The sequence below is a fragment of the Terrapene carolina genome, unplaced genomic scaffold (genome assembly GCF_002925995.2).
Source record: "Terrapene carolina triunguis isolate 2854851 unplaced genomic scaffold, T_m_triunguis-2.0 Scaffold93, whole genome shotgun sequence".
Lineage (NCBI taxonomy): Eukaryota > Metazoa > Chordata > Testudines > Emydidae > Terrapene > Terrapene triunguis.
The window spans coordinates 19,810,486-19,832,066 of record NW_020664444.1 but is presented as its reverse complement, the minus strand read 5'-3'; the positions used below and the strand labels follow the sequence as shown (position 1 = coordinate 19,832,066).

The following is a 21,581-nucleotide window of genomic DNA, read 5'->3' as shown; positions in this document are numbered from 1 at the left end:
TTTTGTGGTCCGGGAAGTAAATACCTTCCTGCAGCCGTCTAAACAGACCAGAATTCCTGAACACGCGAGCGTCATGAACCTTGCCCGGCCATCCGACGTTGATGTTGGTAAAACGTCCCCTATGGTCCACCAGTGCTTGCAGCACCATTGAAAAGTAGCCCTTTCTGTTAATGTACTGGCTGGCCTGGTGGTCCGGTCCCAGGATAGGGATGTGAGTCCCATCTATAGCCCCACCGCAGTTTGGGAATCCCATCGCGGCGAAGCCATCTATGATGACCTGCGCGTTTCCCAGGGTGACTACCTTTGAGAGCAGAACCTTAACGATTGCGTTGGCTACTTGCATCACAACAACCCCCACGGTAGATTTGCCCACACCAAAGTGGTTCGCGACTGACTGGTAGCTGTCCGGCATTGCAAGCTTCCAGAGGGCTATGGCCACTCGCTTCTGGACAGTCAGGGCTGCTCGCATCCGGGTGTCACTGCGCTTCAGGGCAGGGGACAGCAACTCACCAAGTTCGAGGAAAGTCCCCTTCCGCATGCGAAAGTTTCGCAGCCACTGGGATTCATCCCAGACCTGCAGCACTATGCGGTCCCACCAGTCCGTGCTTGTTTCCCGGGCCCAGAATCGCCGTTCCACAATATTCACATGACCCATTGCCACCGTGATGTCCTGGGCGCTGGGGCTCGTGGTTTCTGACAGCTCTGTGCTACTCTCCGACTTCAGGCCCTCACGGCGGTGCCGTAGCCTCCTCGCCTGATTTCTCTGCATCTGCCTCAGGGAAAGGTGTATGATAAGCTGCAAGGCGTTGAGAATGGCCACAACTGCAGCGATGGTCGCAGCGTGATCCATGATCGCACTGCTGTGGCGTCCGCGCTGTCACTGACCAGAAAAGTGCGCGAACCGATTTCCCACCGGCGCTTTCAGGGAGGGAGGGAGGGCGGTAGTGACGGACGGATGACGACAGTTACCCAAAAGCACCCTCGCCACATTTTTTTACCCAGAAGGCATTGGCGGCTCGACCCATAATTCCAATGGGCAGCGGGGACTGCGGGAACTGTGGGATAGTTGCCCACAGTGCACCGCTTCCAATGTCGACGCTTGCCCCGTTAGTGTGGACTCACAAAGTCGAATTACTGTCTTTAGTGTGGACACACACGTTCGACTTTGCAATATCGATTCCACATATTCGATTTAAGTGAAATCGAACTACCCTCATAGTGTAGACATACCCCAAGAGAGTGATGCTGTTGTTTACAATGTTGCTACATCTGGTATTTCAAAAAAGATTAAAGACCAAAACAACTAGACACAGAAATGCTCTTTAAACATAGTAATTAAAATACCAATGGTGCAAACACTTGTTAGCTAAACATCAGAAAACTTCCTGCAATCATCACATTGAAAGCTTATTTAACTAGGAATTGAATTACAGAAAACAATAGTGTATGGTATGGAAAAAGCAGTGTTCATAGATTGTAAACTCTATGGGTCACAGACCATCTTTTCATTTATCTGTAAAGAGCCAAGTACACCAATAGTATTATACTTTATCAGAACAATGAATAATACAGTAGTTGTGCCAAATAAGTTTGGATTGAATTGTACTTGGTAGAATGCTATAAAACCACATTTTTTCTGATGGTTACAATAGTGTCTGCAGAATATACACTTTCATTTGAAAAAAAAATGATTGAGCCTTGTGGTTTCAAAGATAATCTTCCATGCATTGCTTCCAGATGATGATGAAGAGACAGCTGGACAGATATTATGAGTGGCATCATCATCATGAACACTAGCATGAAAAGACTGAGATGACCCATTTCTAGTTAATCCAGGCAGTTTATGTGCTTTTACAGTCATTTTTGTAGAAGACTATTGTCTTGCATTGTGAATTAATATTCGAGCTGCTCCATTATATACTAAAAAAATTAATCCTATGCCTTCTACATGCTAAACTTCTTTTTGAGATGCTAAAAGTTAGCTTCACTTTCACTTAATTTGATTTCTAACAGACTTCACTTAATCTGTCATGGGATTTTCCTTAAACTATTGGGGCTCAGCCCTGATAGACCTGGGGCATCACTCCAATACTGACTTTCAGCCAGACCCCTGTCCACAGACTTGAACACAGCTGCATACCTCCTTCCTGCAAGAGAAATACAGGAGAGTGATATCATTCACGGTCACCTGGTTGAAATGGGGCAATTTTATTAAGGGGACATTCATGTACAGGCAGGAGGTACACCTAGAAGCCCCCCTGTGGAGCTTAAGGATATACATGGAAACCTAGAGAGGCCTCCGTCCCATACTACTCCCCAGAAATTAATTTATACCTTGCAGCAAGGCTTATTCAGGAGTCATGCAGCCATTAGCTCCCCACCATCCATGCCTTTGCTCCCAGACCTCAGGACACTTCTAGGGCATATCCAGACTAGAAAGACAGGTGCTTTTAAAAACTGAGTTAGCTAACATGATTTGAAACATCTCATAACACCTTGCACTGTATATACAGACTAAAACCTCTGAAATTGTGCTGGCTCTTGTCTACATTACAGTTTTTTACCTCACCAATTAACGTGAGTTAGTTAGCAAGGCTGCTCTGGACACTTCACAGATGTCTCTTCCAGGACACAAACGTTAATTTACCCTAGGCTGAGCTCTGTACTGTCACCTTCATAATAACAAGAGGTCTTACTTTCTCTTATAATCTATATTGCTCCTCTTACTATAATCTCAAACACTGCAATTTTTGCCCCTGAGATTTTGCCTGCAGAATGAAAGCACCTCCAGTCTCACAATATGCTTTATACCCTGAGGCCAAATACTATCTGAAGGCATATTTTCATCAGCAGTGATAATGTGATGTGCTGTGCTGTAGATATTGCTGTAGTATAACAGGAGTCCATTTGTACCATCTGTTTGTATTTGAACTGAACACTGGAAATAAAATAAAATAAACCCCAAAGCTTCACTGATACAGCCAAAATTCCTAGCATAACAGAAACCAAAATGGATTGAATTAAATTAAAATGCAGCGCCATTCTGGCTGCTGTCACCCAGACTCTGCAGAAAGTTTGAAAGCTGATGGGAGGGGAGACTTCTGAACAGAACTCACGGGAGAGATTCATACAGCCACAGTGGCTTCAGGCCTCACCATCCATTTCCTTAACAGATCTTAGCACAAGTGCGTGGTCTAGGATGCTCATATCAAAAAGCGGACAGCTGACATTAGTCATAAGTTCATACTAGATACTATGGTCCTTTTTTAAGGGAAGGGGCATTTATCAGCTTCCTTTACAAACATCAGCTACTTCATCTGGGCGTAGGATTTTCTGATAGAGCATCTATTTGTTCAATAAAAGCAAATGTCAACAACAAATGGTGCACTTTACACTTGTACATTACTTAGTGGAAAAGAGCTGAAGTTACAAATATTCAGTTAAAATTGAACTGTTCTAGATCAAGATATTTCAGCTTCAAACATACCAGGTCTTGTACAGATGTCAAAGTCTCCTGTTGATATACCTACATTTCCAACAACTCCAATTAGAGTTCCAGGGTAGGATCAACTCTTAATACCCCGAAGTTAAATCAGTATTATGATAGAACATATCCATGTTGTCCCAGTTCTCAGCTGATATCTTTAAAGGCTGGGCTAAACACTGACTTTACATCAATTTAACTAGATTCATTTCTAAATGCTTACAATCCCCTGGTATAGGCACTCTTAACCAAATTAAGTTAAATCAATGTTAGCCACTCTATTCTGGTTCTGCCCCAGACTTACTATGTAACTTTAGGAAAATCACCTAGAACAAAACTTTTGAACATGTTTGCTTAAAGGCAGACATCTAAATCTACATTTAGGCACTATAAGATAGAAGGGCTATATACAACAAACAGCAACTCCCACCTGACAATTTCCTACTATATACTAATTCTCCCTGGCTCTTTTTATGGTAAACTTATTTTCCCAGCATGCCTTTCTGGGTCTTGCCCTTTACATTTGGTTGAGACACACAACTGCAATCCTAAAGTAGTCATATTGCATCTCACTGATACATTTTTCTCTTCCTACTGGTAAGTCTTAACTTTTTCATTTTGCTGAGTAAATGGCATGTTCTCTTAGTCTTCTTTTCAGATTCACTACTCCCGTTGACTTGAAAGCACCTCTAAAAATCAGGTTTCTTTTTAAAATACCTAAATGTGGATTTAGGTACCTAACTTTAGCACCAAGGTTGAATGCTTTTGCCTTATCCTGTCTCAGTTTACATAACTGTAACAGAGGTACTTCACAGGTGGGTCTATGTGAGGCTTAATAGTTTAAAGTACTTGTAGAACCTTGAATGAAAGATACTATAGAAGTGCCAAGTATTATTACTAATATGACAAGGATAGTGTCCTCTAATTGATTGCTGCAGAATGAATTTCTGATCCCCAAGAGCTGGGAACCCACAAAACCAGGGGTCAATTCTCTGCCCCACTATAATTTCTGTAACTAGCTCACGTAACAATACCGGTGAAACCCCAGCAGCATGGGTGTGACAGCTCAAGTACATACCAAGGGTACTGTGCTACAAAGGTTAATTGCTATTATTACTGGCGCTAGCTTTGATCTACACATGTTATGATCACACCTCCCAAATTCAGTGTAGATTAGTCTCTCTGTACCTCAGTTCCCCACTTGTAAACTGGAGATGTGCTTCTCTACCTCCTAGGTTATTGCAAAGATAAATACACTAAAAGATTTGTGAAGTGCTCAGATATTATGGTAATGAAGGCCATATAAGTACCTATGATAGATATATACGGGGTAATTATTACTGAAAGACCTTTTAAACTTTTTCATCTCCCTTGCATTATGGGTCCTTTTACATTCATGAAGAAAACGTAATGAGGCAATCATGCTGCAATGATGACAGAATCTGACAGAATGATGTAAATCAATAATCTAATTCAATTTAAGGAATGGCATCAGTCCATTACAAGAATTTTGGCAGCAAACATGGGTGGTTCTAGAATAAAAAATTCTTCAACAAAAAAATACGTAAGAGCTTTTTCTTACAATTTTAGTTTAAATGGCTGGATGATATAATGGGACTATTTGCAAAAGTAAAAAGCTTTATATTGCTGAGACACCTCAATAAAACATCACTATCTATATTCCAACAGATATTACCCAGTTAAGTAATCATGATTCTACTTGTTTGCTTAGCTCTTGTTTTTAAGTACTGCCTCATACTCCAGGTTGAAAACACTGAAAGATATCAGCTCAGTTAAAACCTTAGGGTTTCGCTTTACTCACTTCTTATGCATGGAGAAGCCTGCAGAACAGGTTTGCACACCCTTAGGAACACCTGGGAGGGCCACAATAGCTTCTGAAATTATGTCTGACGATCACAGTATCTAGGGAATAAGTGTCAGGCTTGACAGACACTGCAAGTAACTTTTCTTCCATAGAGAAAGTCTCTGAGGCTTCTGGCAACATGTACTCTGGAAACTATCAAACCTGTTTGCATTTATGTGCCAACCCGCCCACCCCATACACACGCACAAACCCATGAACAATGGAGAAGAGGCAAGAACAGAGTTCAGGGATACTTAGGGATGCCAAATCCAAGTTGTATTTCAGATGCTTTGAAGTCCAATCTTCTAAGGGATGCCAAAACATATGTAATAAGACAGTACTGCCCACAAGCTCTGTGTGCAAGTAATAATCTCAAGGCAGACACTGGCAGAACTAAAATCCTTTCCCCACAAAGAAGGTAGCCAGCAGAAGGGACACATCTCCAAGCTGTTAACAAAAGAGAGACTGTGGAAGCCTTTCTAAATGGGGCAAAAGAACTGAGAAAATCCCTTTCATGTATGGCATTTGGTTGAAGGTAAGAGCTCACTTGACTTCTCAGTAGAGTCAGAACTCACATAATAATAGGCTTACCAATTGGTAATGTGATAGTTATAAAACTGAGCAAATAGGGGCTTATCCACAACTAAAGGGAAACCATAAAATAAAAATTTACCAGATACCAAACAGCCAGAAAATGTCACCTATTAACCAGAAGCCAATACAAAGATTCATGGAAAGTTGGGGCACCAGAGAAGTCCTGGTAAGAAGCCAAGCATTCCTTCCCATCAGGTGGAGGGTGTTGGGACTTCTTTCAGGGTGCTCCTGCCTATAACTGCTTGCTCAGGAGATATATTTTTCATATATCAGGGGGTAGCCGTGTTAGTCTGTATCCACAAAAACAACAAGGAGTCCGGTGGCACCTTAAAGACTCACAGATTTATTTGGGCATAAGCTTTCGTCGAAATAAATCTGTTAGTCTTTAAGGTGCCACCGGACTCCTTGTTATTTTTCATCTGTTTTCTGGCTATTAAGTATCTTGCTTTTGCCTCCACACTCCTTTGGATGCTGAAAGAAGGATCACCCTTTTCCAACTCCAAACCCAAAGACCCCATGACTGTTCAGGAGTGGTACTAATTTTGGCAGCTTCAAAGAGCGGGAAAGTGACCTCCACTACTCTGCTCTTCCTCAGAATTCTGGTTGTTGTCAGGTGAGGGGGTCCTTTTTTTCAAGTCCATGTCTCATATGGCTAGCACCTAGATTGTATCCTGCTGCTCATAACCCTCCCATATGGCAGCTGAATAAAAATGAGATGACTCATCCATTTTACAAAGTTCTGAATAGTCCAGTGGTGAAACAGATTTGAGTCTCCTTAATTTCACTCTTGAAGAAATCTCTGAGCAGCAACAGAAGCCTGGAAATGCCTACTGCATACTCAAGAAAATAGCATTGCATCAGGTCACAATTGGAATTTTTTTCATAACCATAATACTTTTTTAATGGGAGTCTAGATTCTTCAGAAATTGATGGAGTTGCCCCTTTGCATAATAGGGAGAGCTTTGCACTTGGAAGAGGAATGTAGGAGAGTAGATTTTTAAGTCTACATACTTCAGAAGTTTATTGTTTTAGTAGTATCTATTTTACTCAGTTTTAAACAACTCATGACCTAGTTACTTACATTTCAATCTTTTGCCTCCTATGTTATGTGGGATCAAATGCAGAAGGAAAAATAACAATGGTGGTACTTCACGCTCTGCCTACAAATGAAGCTCCACCCTTTGAAATGTACTCACAGCATATAGTTAGGGAGATGCTCAAAATATGATCATGGGCTTGCCTCCCACTGGGTGTGGCTCAGATGTCCTATTGAACATGCCTAAACGCCTTGGGCTTGGCCACTTCTCAAAGGAGGAATACATCGTGGTACTCTATCACTTCCCATTGGTGGTGCCAAAATGAGATGTCACTCACAGGAGATTGCGCAGATCTTTATAATATGATTGTCCCTCTCCTTTCTCTATATGCTTTGGTCAGCTGTAACAACACTGACATTTAAATTATCTTCACTGGACACCTGATTAAAATTAATTGAGGCAGTTGTTACCTCCCATAGCTATTGTTTCAGGCTCTCTGCAAACTCAGGCAACCATCATTGCATCAGTTACACTTGATCCATGTTCTGATTATTTTCTTCGCAACCAAAATGGCTAGAGACTGACATTTAAAAAACTTTACTTTAAATTAAAGCTGTGATTTTGAAATGTGAGGTGGCACTTTGTGGAAGATGGAGACACAACATATGCCCCCAGTTTGAGTCCTGCATATTATAATCTCATTAGTTGTCCAGAGAGTCCTTAAAGGAAAAATAGGGAAATCAAGATCTAATATTTCCAAGTGGGGAAAAATTCAGGGCTTCTTTGTACATTATAAAGAAGCAAAAAGGCAGAGTTTGTTTTTCATTCTCACAGTTTGTAAAATATTTTGTGTACAACTGCAAATAGGAAAATGCAGAATTTGCACTATCATATAGAGATAAGTATAAATTTCTAAGGTTATAAAGAGAGACAAGGTGCTTCAGGTCTGGGAAATGTACTGCGAGTGTCACAGCTAAATACAAGATGGAACAGATTGTTTAGAATAAGTAAACACATATTTCAAGGGATCATTCAAGGTGAAGTGACCAGTTAACATCTCTCCAGACATAGGGGGAAAGGAGAAGAAAAAAGCTGGGGGGGAAGAGGTTAATGGGTTATATAGAGTGTTTTAATAAGCTATAAATCCAGTGTCTCTATTCAGTCCATGATTTTTAGTGTCTAGCAAAGTTATACATTTAAGCTTCCAGGCTCATCTTTTGAAGGTGTTGTGGAGGTTTCCTTTGAGGATGATGACTGAAAGGTCAGCTATAGAGTGAATGTTTGTTAAAAGTGTTCACCCACAAGTGATATGTTGTTTTGGTCTTTTAGCATTATTCTGTGTTAGTTCATTTGAGAGCATAGTGATTACCTGGTTTCACCCACATAATTGTTATTGGGCCATTTAGTACACTGGATGAGGCATACCACATGTTGTGATAGGCATGTGTAGGACTCATGGGTCTTGAAAGGTGTGTTATGGGGGTGGTATTGATCATCGTCAGAGTGAAAATATGTCTACAGGTTTTACATCTGTTGTTCTGGCAAGGTCTGGTGCCGTTTGAATTAGTGTGTCCTAATCTGTGCGGAGCTTGCTTCTGATGATGAGGTTGGAGAGAGGTTGGGGGGTTGTTTGAAGGCCAGAAGAGGAGGTTCAGGAAAGATTTATTTCAGGCTGTGGACCTCATTGACTATGGATTGTACTTGTTTAATGACACCCAGTATAGGTTCCAGTGTAGGGTGGTAGGTGACAACTAGAGGTTGGAGGGGGTTTTATTTCCATATTGAGGCAGGTTTTCTCAAGGTATTTGGGTACACATTCCATGATGAAATCTACTTCTCTGGTGGAATATCCTAGTTTCATGAAAGCAGTTTTAAGTGCGTTAAGATCATGGGTGGCGGGTGAGGCTTCCCCTGCGGCCCTGCTCCCATTCTGCCCCCACTCCACCTCTTCCCCTGCCCCCACTCGCTCCTTTCAGCCCCACCCTCACCCCCCACTGTGTCCCTAAGACCGGAAAAGCTGGGTGGCCCTGCCATGGCCCCATAGCCAAAGTGGGGAGCAAGAGCCCTCCAGCCCCGGGGTTGTAGTGGGGAGTGATTTTTCTGGGGGCCCCAAATTGGCCAGGGCCCCTGGTCACAGGTCCCTGTGAAGTAATCTGCCACTGCCCCACCCACCCACCCCCGGCGGTGCCACCTATCGTTAAGATATATATCCCAGACTTTCTCCTCAGAGCATATTCTGTGGTATCTGAGTGCCTGGTCATTATATGCCTGCATCTGTAACTTTCACTCCATGCATCTGAAGAAGTGAGGTTTTTTTACCCACAAAAGCTTATGCCCAAATAAATCTGTTAGTCTTTAAGGTGCTACCGGACTCCTTGTTGTTTTTGTGGCTATAGATAACAAATTTCTTGGTGTGTTTGGGGTGGTCACTGGATCTGTGAAGGTGGGTGTGCTGATCCATGGGTTTCTTGTATATAGCTGTCTGTGGCGTTCCATTATTCGAGCTGATTGTATTGTCCAGGAAGTTGATCCTAGTGTGGGAGTGTTCTAGACATTGTTTAATGAATGGGTGGTGGTTGTTGAAGTTGTGATGGAAACTTATGAGAGCATGTAGGTCCTTTGTCCAGAGGATGAAAATATTATTGATGTATCTCAGGCATATGATTGGTTTAATGGTGCATTTGCCCAGAAATTTTTCCTCAAGGTGGCTCATGAAGATATTGGCAATTTGGGGAGTCATCCTAGTACCCATAGCTGTTCCCATGGTTTGGACAAAGTGCTTGTTGTTGAATGTAAAATTGTTATGACTGAGGATGAAACAGATGAGTTTGGTGATGTCTGGGGTGGATATCTGAGTATTGTCCATTGTCCTATAGATATTTGAGATAGGCAGCATGCCATCATTGTGAAAGATGTTGATGTACAGGGAGGTGATATCCATGGTGGTAAGGATGGTGTTCTGAGGGAGATTGTTAATTTTATGGTGTTTCTGGAGGAAGTTGCCTGTGTCCTGGAGGAAGCTGGCCCTTTGTGTGGTGAGTGGATATATAGAGTAATATATACTATATATCTAGAAAGAGAGAGAGGTTATATAGAGTAATTTAAATACTTGCAAATTCCATTCCATTTATTCACAAAATGTCAATGAATATTTAATAATTTGGTCAAGGGAATTAACCACTGAGGATATGCCTACATGTCAAAGATAAACCTGCTGCTGGCCTATGCCAGCCGACTCAGGCTTGCGGGACTGTTTCATCGCTGTGTAGACTTCCAGACTTGGGCTGGAGCCTGAGCTCTGGGACCCTCTCACCTTGCAGGGTCCTAGAGCCCAGGCTCCAGCCAGAGCCCAGAAGTCTACACAGCAATGAAACAGCCTCACTGGCTGGCATGGGCCAGCAGTGGGTGTCTACTTGCTGCACAGACATACCCTTAGGGTGGGTACAAGTTCATAACAGCAGGGAGAATATGATGGCAGGAGAGCATATGGAATCTGGTGATATTAAGATGACAGTTTGAAAAGGAAAAGGGTTTTTTCTGGTCAAGGTTTAAATTTTGATAGATAAATTGAGGAATTTTTCACTTAGCAAGTTATGAAGAATATGAGGGGTCTGTGAGATCAAAGGTGTGGTCTGCGTTGTATAGCATAATCTTTTTCTGTGATTCTAATGTTTTTCTGTTTTCTTAAACTGGTAGAGTATAGAGCGTATTAAAACTTCATATTTCTATAGATCTCAAAGTGCTTAACAAGCCTTAATTAAGCCGCAAGTTAACACAGTGAGGTTGGTAAGCAGTATTATACCCATTTTACAAAAACAGCCATTGATTTCTGGTGTTTCCAGTATGGTTACCTAACTTGAGACACTATAAGTATTCTCAATCCAAAGTGTTAAAAAACCAACCAACCAACCATGACATTGCCTTAAAAATCATAAAAACCTTCAAAAAATATTTTGAGTTCTTTTTATTTGCCTTCCAGGTTCTTTGATATACTTCGATCACTTTTTTTTTTCAGGCTTTCTCTGCAGCCAAGAGCTAAGTTATGCTATCCTTTTAAAAATAAATAAATAAAGAATTTCATGTAATCACTTGACTCCAGGAGCTGGAGCTTTAAGAAAAAACACCAAATATCATGAGACTAGCCATAAAAATCATCAGAGCTGGCTTCACTGCCTTGGTCCTAACCTTTTTTCAGGAGCTTTGGGCCTCCACCAGTCCAACTTAAGTCAATTAATTGGAGCCTGCAGATGTGGACTGGAAAAGGCTTGTGTTTAGGGGGTGGAGGTCCCACATCCCCAGGAACATCTATGGAATTGCGCATATGAGGTTACTTCATGTGACACACTCACCTGAACTTGGAAGGGGGAAAACTGAGCCCCTCCAACTTGGTAGCTCTCTGATACTGTCACCACTGAAGACCACCAGCTGCCACCCACCTTTCCTACTTCTAGGTTACTTATGGGAGGGGTGGTTGTTCTTCCTAGTCAAAGGGGGAGAACTACATTTCCCATCCCTCTATGCGGTAGCAAAAAAAGGTTGAACAAAGCAAATAAACACGCAGTGCGTGCTGGGATTCGGTGTTCTCCTTCAGCATGGCTCCCGCGAACTACATTTCCCGTCTCTCTGTGGCGGGAGGGAGGGGAAAGAGGCGCAAAGCCGAGAGAATAGTGCGTAAAGCCCGCCGGGAAATGTGACCTAGCAGGCCAAGAGAACTACATTTCCCGTCTCTCCCAGTGGGAAGGCAAATATGTGCGCGCAAAGCCTAATGGGAATCGTAGTCCCTACACCTCAGCACACTCATGTTATGGAATGGGAACCAGGGAAGAAATAACTACCAAGATGGCGGCGAATGAGTCTGTCGGGAGGAGGCACGGGAACTCCGGCAGGTCACACTGCGCAGGGCGGTGGGGCACACGCGGAGTCGCTGGAGTGAGGGAGTGCTGAGTCGGTGCTGCCGCCGCCGCCTTCTCCCGTACGGCTTCGGAGCCGCAGAGGTTTGTGGGGCAGCCACAAAATGGAGGCGAACGGGAACGGCAGCGGGAGTAGCAGCGATTCGGCTCCCGACTGCTGGGACCAGGCGGACATCGAGCCGGGCAGCGGCGCCGACCCCGGGTCCGCCCCGCCGGCCGCAGAGGCCCAGGCCGAGCAGCCGGAGCTCCTCCTTGATGCGGCTTTCAGCCGCCAGCTCAACGTGAACGCCAAGCCCTTCGTGCCCAATGTCCACGCTGCCGAGTTCGTGCCGTCCTTCCTGAGAGGGGGGGCGGCGCCTGGACTACCGCCGCCCTCCCCCCCACCTGGCCTGCCGCCGCCCCCGCCCCACGGTAACCGCCGCCAGGGCCACGTTGCTGGAAAAAGGGGTGCGGGGGGGGGGTGGCCACGTGCACCGGATGGGGGGTTGCAAACGCAGCCCCGGGGGCGAAGAGGAAATGAGGGAACGCGGGGGGAGGGCCTGGTGGTGAGTAGGGCCCTGGCACATTCAGGTATGAGGGGCTGCGGCCCGGGGAATAGGGCTGGGGGAGGGGATATTGGGGGATAGGGTTGGAGGAGGGGTGTAGAAACCGAAGTCTTGGGGAGTAATACTTGGCTGTGGAGCCTTGAGGAAAAGATTGATGGTGGGGCTTGGGAATAACATTGACAGGAGGGAAGGGGAGCGCTGGGAGGCATCACTGGAAGTGGGATGTGTGGGTATTGCTGGGGGCCATACTGGGTATGAGGACAACATGTGGGGCAGATGTAGGGAGCTTGTGTTGGAGAAACTTGGGGGCTAGTATTCCTGGGGCCTGTGGAAGGGAAATGGACTGTGAGGCTGTTGAGGGGAAATTTAGGAGCACGGGATTGGAGTCTGGGAGGAGAATTTGGGTTTGGAATCGGGAGGGGGGCTTTGAAAATGAACTTTGTAGAGGGAGAACAGGATATCAGAGAGGTTGGTGGTACGTGGGGAACTTGAGCATAACCTTGGTGTGTGTGGAGAGGAAGAGGGGCTGAGGATCACATTGCAAAATCTAGCTAGAAGAGCCTTAGGACAGCATAGAAATGTTTATTGTGACTCAGGATACAGCCACAGGGATGGGGGTGGAGTTATAGTGGAGCAGGGCAGAAGGGCACTTTGTGGTACAGTTTAGCTACTGGAGCAATGTGCTGAGCAGTTTTAGGAAGGAGACAATAGGGTACGATTTAGGAGTCTGAACAAGGGTGCACAGTAAAGATATCCTTATTGTTAAGAAGCAGAGATGGAGAATGGGGTAATTCAGTTTTAATTAGTACCGTGTTTCATATATTATCTATATCCCAAGCCCTCTCTACATTACTTTTTTATCTTGCTTTTCATCCTGACGGGTCAAAAAGTGCCTTAGATCAATATACTTTTGAGAGATGGGAGTGGATGGGCGGGGGAGAGGAAACTGAGTGTAGAAAAAGGAGATAAGTCACAGATCTGGGTGGTAGTAGACATGACATGGCTGGGAGATTGGCCCTGTAGCTGCTGCCAACAGTTTCAGGGAGATCATTTATGCCTTTATGAAGAGGATCACTTTAAGCATTTAATAATCTTTCCAGTGTGACACTTTTTGTGAGGTGGTTGGGGAGGAAGGCTGTCTAGCTGGCAGGGTTCTAGCTTAATATCTTGAATTTCTATATTGCTTTTAATTTCCAATGATTTCAGAGTATTTTGCAAACAGCATATGCATGGTGTTCACTTTTTACATAGGTGAAATTAAACAACAGCTACTTATTAATACCTGTTTCAAATTGAAGGAGTCTCCTTCCAAATGTCAAACACATGGATTCATTTTCTGACAGTTTGTCATTCATAAATTCTTTTATTCATAGATTACAAGGTTACTCTTGTGATTTAGGATTTGGAAACTTGTTTGAATATGACATTTAAAACCTCACTATCGATTTTTGAAAACTTCTTTTATTCATATTAACACAATGTGAGACAGCCCTCTATTTCAGATATCAGGGTTGCAGTAATTCATAGTCACCAATTTGTTATACAGTGTTTAATAAGCCATACCCAGCAAGAGATCATGAGTTATTAATTATTGCATGCTGACTTAGTATCTGAATGAATATCATAGTCCCCTTAATATTTAACTTCCATATGATGATGATTGAAATCAGTAACCAAACTTTCACTTATTGGCTTGTAGAAAAGTGTATAAAATATTCAGTATTAAAAAGTAATATTCTTCTGTTAAACAATTAAGTATAGAGCTCTATGTTCTTTAAGTCTGACTTAGTTTTATACTGCATACTTTCTGATATTGTAAATTTCAGGATATATATTATGTGGGCAGCTGACAATAGGCATGACCTTGTGCAATACCATTTAAAATATTATTTGGATAAGGTTTGGACAGACTCCTTGATTCCTATTCAAAGAATCCATGCACTTTCATGTTCATAGGTAAATGTAAATTGTAAAGGTGCTGCAAATAGTTGAGGTTGTATCAGAATTTGTATTATGAACCCTTGAAAAATATTTGAAGTTCACTCCAATATGAAACTTGGAATTAAAATTTAAAAATAATTCAACAAGCATTTTTACATCTTGAACATAATCCATCAGAATCTTTTAAATTTAAACATAATGAAAAAGTTTACTTTTAGATCCCCTCTGCTTCTGTAACTCACATCATCTTCTCCTAAAGGAGAACCATCAGAGTTTTGTTCTGTACTATGAACAAGGACTCCTGGTGGTGTTTGAAATATTGTTACCAATATTTGAATAATGGCATGTGCAGTAACTTTTTTCCCCAGTTCTTTTTATGAGGCTGGCAGTTCCTTGGTAGGATTTTTTGTTTTTGTTTTTTGTTTTTTGTTTTGTAGGCTGGATAATACTTTCCCTCATTTCCTATACTGTATGTTGCCCCTTTTCTGCATTCTCACCACTCTTGAGGCCTGGGGACTCAGCTTCCATATTTCCACATAGAGACTAGCGGAGACTTAACTGAGAGCCAATCAATATGGCTTCCTAGGTGTGGTCAACACTTAAAATTTAGATTGACCTAGCTATGTTGCTCAGGGGTGTGAAAAATTTACACCACTCAGAGCTTTAGTTAAGTCGACCTACCCCCCAGTGTGGATATGGCTAGGTTGGGGAAGTGGATTGCCTACATTGATGGAAAAACCTCTTCTGACCATGTAGGAATTATCTGTACTATGGTGCTAAAGCGACACAGCTGCAACTGTGCAGCCATAGTATAGACATGGCCTTAGTCTTGCGGAGTGGACAGTCTTCACTCCTTTCTTTCCAGCTGCTGAACACGCTGCCTATGTAGCAATACCATCTTTGGCTGATTTGGAATTTCTAGCTTGTATAATAGTCATACCTTCTAGATGTTTCAAAGGTTTAGATTGGTACATTACTAAATATTTATTTGGGTTTTCATAATATTAAACCGTTGTCTATTAAAAGCACTTTTGTCTATCTTGGAGCAGCCTTCTTCCACTATGAGGCTTTTGCAGTTCCAAACAATATCTTCTTATCTCATTCCTTGAACAGGCCATCATTGCTGTGACCCTTTGAGGCTGGGAGTACCTAGTCACGTTAAGTAATTGATGACCAAGATATTGGTGGAACCAAGATGGTTCTTTTGTGTGGTTCTATTTTACCCCATTAAGTTGCCTCCTCCTTCTTACATGAACATCCGTGACACTTCTGGCCAGGAGGTGGAGTTTGCCCTGGAAATCGGTCAGTATAGCTTATGAATAGCAAATGGTGCTGAATAGGTTGTTTGAGCAACACTGTCTGACTTTTCCCATTTCCTCAGGCACTTAAGTGTTCTGCAGCAGTCAGCCCCTGCCAGCTTGTGGAACAATTTGATTCACATTTGTTATATGTATTATTATTTATTATTTGCATTTCAGTAAAACGTTAAAGCCCTAGTGGTGGGCCAGGACCCCATTGTGCTGGGCACAGAATAAAAAGATGATCCCTGCTGCACAGAGTTTACAATCTAAGTGTGATGATCTGGAGGAGTATTAATGGTTATTGTGTGCCAGGCTTCTTTTAGAGAGAAAATTAAGGGGTTAGATGTCAATTAAAATGAGTTAAGTGGCCTAAAATTTTAGGTTCTTGTAACACTCCTTCATAAAACCACAACATATTCAGTCTCTTCAGGAAGAGAGTCTGACTCAAAAGGATGGTGCAGGTCAGGAACAAGGTACATTAGCAGAACTGAAATGAGAAAATTGCACCAGTATTGGTTCCTTTCATAAATACTAAATTTACTACTTATATTTTTAAAATGTATTTAATAGACTAGAATGGTAGTTTTTGATTAAATAGCCATTTGAGTGTTTAATCCTCTTTCACAGAAGATATTTAGGAAAGCCAATTCTAAAAATTGTCTCTTTTTTTTTTTTTTTTTTTAATCTGGGAAAAACTCAGGTTTTAGTTTCCTAGTGGTAACCGTGTTAGTCTGTATCAGCAAAACCAACAAGGGGTACTTGTGGCACCTCTGGTTTTAGTGCCATACTTGCACTGTTATGCCTTTATTTTATACATGGTTTTCTTCCATTTGCAATGGAGTCCACTAAGGAGAGTGTCTCCCTATAATTTTTATTTCCTCCCTTTCCTTTGTTACTTTTAATGTGACTAGAATTTTTGTTCAGCTTAATATGGCTGTCATAAATACAATAACATGCCTGACTTTGGAAGCAAAATCACCATCAGATTATACATAAAATGGCATTTTACTTAGTTTCTTTGGCCAAACTGTCATTTTTCTCCTTTAAGAATTATTCCAAATGCAATATCTAGCTTTTCAAGAAGTCTTGGTTTTATCAAGTTCAACTGATAGTTTGACTAAGGTACAAGAAGGTTGACTTACCCAAAGTCATACTTCATGATGCTCCACCTGGAATTTTAACTGAGAATCTTTCTCCGTTTTCATCTATAATTGAATGCCATCCTACGCTATCTTCCACTAAATGTTTAAGTATATTATAGACAAGCTATGCTTTAGAGAGAACTTATTTTATGCAGCCATCTCTAAAGTATTAAGCTGAACTAAATTAATTGGAGCTGAAAGTAAATCTTAAAACTACAGTTCATCATGTATGGGCCTCAGAACATTTCTGTTCACTGTAATCACTATTTCTAATCTCACCATTCTATAGCATATATTTAATTCTCATCACGCTTTATTGCTTTTCCTAAATACATATAAAACAGATGTTCTGAGCTCATGCGTTGTTCCTTACTTTTGTATCTCTAGAGGATTTGAGATGTTTATGCTTTAAGGAATGAGGAAGCAGTTAAAAGAAAATGCTTTATCTAGGACAGTGGTTTTCAACCTGGGTCCGTAGACTATGTCTAAGATTTCCAAAGGGGTCTGTACCGCCATTTGAAATTTTTTAGGGGTCCGCAAACTAAAAAAGGTTGAAAACCACTGATCTAGGATGAGTTCCTTAAGGTTACAACTCTTGTTTGGCAATCTTATCAGACAAATGGGTATGGAAACAAAAGTCATTTATTTTGAAACTAAAGAACAGAAGTGAGGTAAGACTCTTGTCTTGAGTAATTTTTATTATAGTACTCTATAAAATCTAGTCAGTGTAGTCATGATGTTTTCTATTGTGCGTATTGTATTTTGTGACTCACTTTAAAATGGCTTTTAAAGATTGCTGTGGTTGTGGTATGTAAAATTTCGAAGAATTTTACATACAAAGGTGATAAGAACAAAAACTGAAGGGCAAAAGTTGTAGAGCGAGTCAAGATGTTGAGTTACTTTAATGGCACTAACATTTCTTTCAATGTCTTTTGTTTGCTTCTAGCAAATTTCTGAATGTGTTTAGCAAGGATTCAACAAATAGGTTAAACAGAACTGTTTTGCAGACAACAGTCTAAAACGGTCAAAGGTCCAACACCTTTTAGGTGGCTTGGTTCTCTACATACACTTCAACACTCTTTGGAGATGGTTATCTAGGAGCAGCTGGAGACCTTCAGTTTCAAACAGTGTAAATAAACTATCTTCTCTCAATCAAGGGAACTTCCATCTTTCTGGTTTCCCTAACCTGTCAACACTAATTGTCTTGTGAGGGTTGACCTCCCTCAGCCAGCTAGCTCTTAGGTCATCATGCCCCACTCTCAATCAGACACTAAGGGCTTGTCTACACTGGCAATTTACAGCGCTGCAACTTTCTGGCTCAGGGGTGTGAAAAAACACCCTGCTGAGCGCAGCAAGTTTCAGCACTGTAAAGCGCCAGTGTAGACAGTGCACCAGCGCTGGGAACTACTCCCCTCGTGGAGGTGGTTTTTCTCCCAGCGCTGCGCCACGATCACACAAGGCACGTTAAAGTGCTGCCGCGGCAGCGCTTTAGCGTTCCCAGTGTAGACTAACCGAGAGTAACATATTTTGTCTTCTGTCAAAGCCCACCATTTTGGAAATAAGGTGGTAAATTATCTGTTGCATCACTTTCTCAAAAATAGCTTAGTCTGCCACATGCTTTTTTTTTTTTTTTCCCAGCTTTGTATAACTTACGTGAACATTAGGCCATCTGCTCTTTAAGCATCTTTCCAAAATAATATGCATAGTCACCACCAGTCTTTGTTCAACTTAGCTCCCACTCTGCACCTTTGCAGATTAACACCTCTGCATTTTAGACAAATTATGAGTTTGCCCTAGACCAACAGCTCAGTACTCGGATAAAAATTATATAATGGCTCAGAAGTTTATATACAGTCCATTAATGTGTACATTTAAAATATCCACATATTAGCTGTCTTTTACAGACAGAATTGATTCCACAAATTTTAATGTACTTCATGTACATGTTTTCAACAGCTGTGAGATCTTATTGATTGTCACATGGAGGCAAATCTGTTTCATATTACGTGTGAACAGTTCATCTCTTTGTGTGGAGTATAAAAATGTTAAATTAGCATGAAATGGAATCTTGAATCAGGTGATAGCAGTAAAAAGTTTGGTACTTAATGGGACTCTGTCAATTTGAAGTCTAGTTTTACAAAACAAAGTCAGAAATGGTTTTGGGTACTTCCTGAATCCCCCTTGCACATTTGGGGTTTTACATTTTCATTTTCCTAGTTTAAAAAAAAAATTTTTTTTCTCCCCAGCTTGTTGTGTTTAAATAGCAATACAAACAAAAGAAGAAGCTTGCAGGGTGAAATAATGAAACTCACTGTAAACAAAGTTTTGCCAAATACAAGAAGTTAAGACGAAGATTTTTTTTTCTCTAATCTAATTTTATGGTAATGTTGCCTATTACTTATAACAATATTTGGTTAAAAGAGTGAGTTTAACTTGTCTGCAATAACGTTTTGCTGCTTTATAGATGTGTTCTGGCAAGAAGTTTTTAAGTAGGCCTTTATGCCTACATCAAAATGCAGTTGCTCAAGTTTTAGTAATTCTTAGAATATATGTTGAGTTAGACAGTGTCTCCATACTCTGGGTACCCCAGTTAGCTGTGTAAAGCAAGGTGTTAAGTACAGTTAATGCAGTACACCTCTACCCCGATATAACGCTACCCTATATAACACGAATTCGGATATAACACGGTAAAGCAGTGCTCGGGGGGGGGGGGGAAGGAAGGGCTGCGCATTCCGGCGGATCAAAGCAAGTTCATATAACGCAGTTTCACCTACAATGCGGAAGATTTTTTGGCTCCCGAGGACAGGGTTATATTGGGGTAGAGGTGTATTGGCAAATAAATGTAGAGTGTGTTATATTCTTTGTAATAGCTTGGACATTAGAACTAACTTTGAGTGTGTCAGTGTTAAGATACTGAGTTTGATTCTATCTTAAGTGCCATGGAATGTTAAATCTGTCTCATAATCCATCAGGGATATATGATGTTTTATTTGAAGGTTGGAATTGGAACCATTAACTGTCTTAATACTGAGCTTGATTCCTTGATCTTCTGTTTCAAAGGCAAGAGTGCTACCAATTGAGCCTTGATTTTTAATCTTACGGGAAGTGATCTCTGAGGGCGGTGGGGTGTATGGTTTATTCTTTGAGAATCGACAGGCTTTCATAAGGCCTAGTTGTGTACCAACATGTAGATTTTAGTGAAACAGGTAAGATACTTCACTACAAGAAATGGGGGTCTTGACACATACTAGTTAATGCTAACTAATTAACTAACATGAGGTAAAATCCTAGTGAGGACAAGGCAGTTTGTAGTTTTCCCACATGTTGGCGGGTACAAGTTAATGGGGGAATGGGGGAGCCTATGGTTTTACCTCAACCTGCCAACTCACATTAAAACTACAACTGCTTGATTTTCATTGGGATTTTACCTCATGTTTGTTACCACATGTAAAGAACATATTTCTTTTCCTAGGGAAGACAAGGCCTCAGGTTTTGAGGTAGAGAGCAAGACTTTCAATAAATCATTTAGGGCCCAAGTGTAAGTGATATTTTTACAAACAGCTTTATTCACCTGAAGTGAATTTCAGAAACTCTCTCGGAAAATGTTTTTCTTTCTCTATAATTTTAAATATTGTTCATGTGAAATATTTTGAACAGCTCTTGTGCTTACAGTCCTTAACTAGATCATACTGCTTATATTAACTGAGTCTCACAATTTTTACTGTTGGCTGTGATTCTCCTGCTTTTATATTTTTAAGTCAGATCTTTAATCTCTTTTTTGGTTTGATTTCCTTTTTCTCCACTTCCTTTTTAAAGAAAGGATAAACATCAGTAATAATTGTATGAGAACTGCTGAGACCATATGGTTATTGTGTAAATATGGTACTCAAATCAGATATTCAAATCACAAGCATGGAGCAATGATGGAGTCCTAAGGTTACTCAGTTTATAGTCAGTATGGGCACCTTGCATTTCTTCATCCCCCAGTATTCCAGGAATTGCTGTGAAGAAATTTATGGTGTTTGTGCTGCTGCTGGAGCAGCAGAGGAAAGTGACCAAGAACAGGTCAGATTTTCTCCCATCAGTTATATGCTTTGTGCAAAGGCTGCACAGATGTAGGATGAGAATCTACAGAGGCCATAAAAGGAGGGTGCGGGGGATTAAGAAATGAGTATGACTCGGGCAAATAGAGAGGAGACAGACAAAAGTATGATAGTTATACCAGTAGTCTAGTGACATCATCTTTAGGACCAAAATCAGTCTCTTGTTCCCTGGGGCAGAAGGAAATAGGAGTACTGTGGAATTGGGCTCTCATTTATTGGATGAAGTTAAAAATTAATTGATCCCTTCCCCCATCTATTGAAGAGGCAGTTTGGGGCTATTTATTGAACCACATCAAGCCCTTCTGAGCCAAAGGAAGGGTTGCTGTCATCCAGGGCATTTAAAGTGGCAGATGGAAATAAAATGAAGGGAAAGAATAGGAATTCCAGAACCACCTCATAAAAGAAAGAAGTTCAAAAGAGGTGGAGCATGAAATATAGTCAAGAACAAAATTGACTTTGTAGCTTAAATAATTAGAAGAGTAACAGTCACTGAGCAGTTTTTAGCTAGATTTATTTCTTGTATCCCAGTTTACACTGACTCTGCTAGCAGCCACAGGACCCTCTGTTGCTTTTTACAGATTCAGACTAACACGGCTACCCCTCTGATACTCTAACAGTTGTATTCCTATATTTTAGCCACTCTTTCTCTTTTTTTTTTTT

At 41.4% G+C, this 21,581-nt stretch overlaps 1 protein-coding gene across 4 annotated transcripts in view; it reads left to right on the top strand.

Moving 5' to 3' along the window:
- Positions 1-11,887: 11,887 nt before the first annotated feature.
- The window catches only part of GSPT1 (G1 to S phase transition 1), a 42,501-nt gene continuing 32,807 nt past the window's right edge, over positions 11,888-21,581 (top strand). For 3 of the 4 annotated variants that reach the window (XM_029911243.1, XM_024194192.2, XM_024194191.2), the window contains exon 1: positions 11,888-12,300. In XM_029911243.1, coding sequence (XP_029767103.1) covers positions 11,994-12,300 — 307 coding nt within the window. In that variant the 5' untranslated portion in view covers positions 11,888-11,993. Of the gene's footprint in view, positions 12,301-12,427; positions 12,460-21,581 lie in introns of those variants that run through there. The other variant, XM_024194194.3, reaches the window with a different exon arrangement.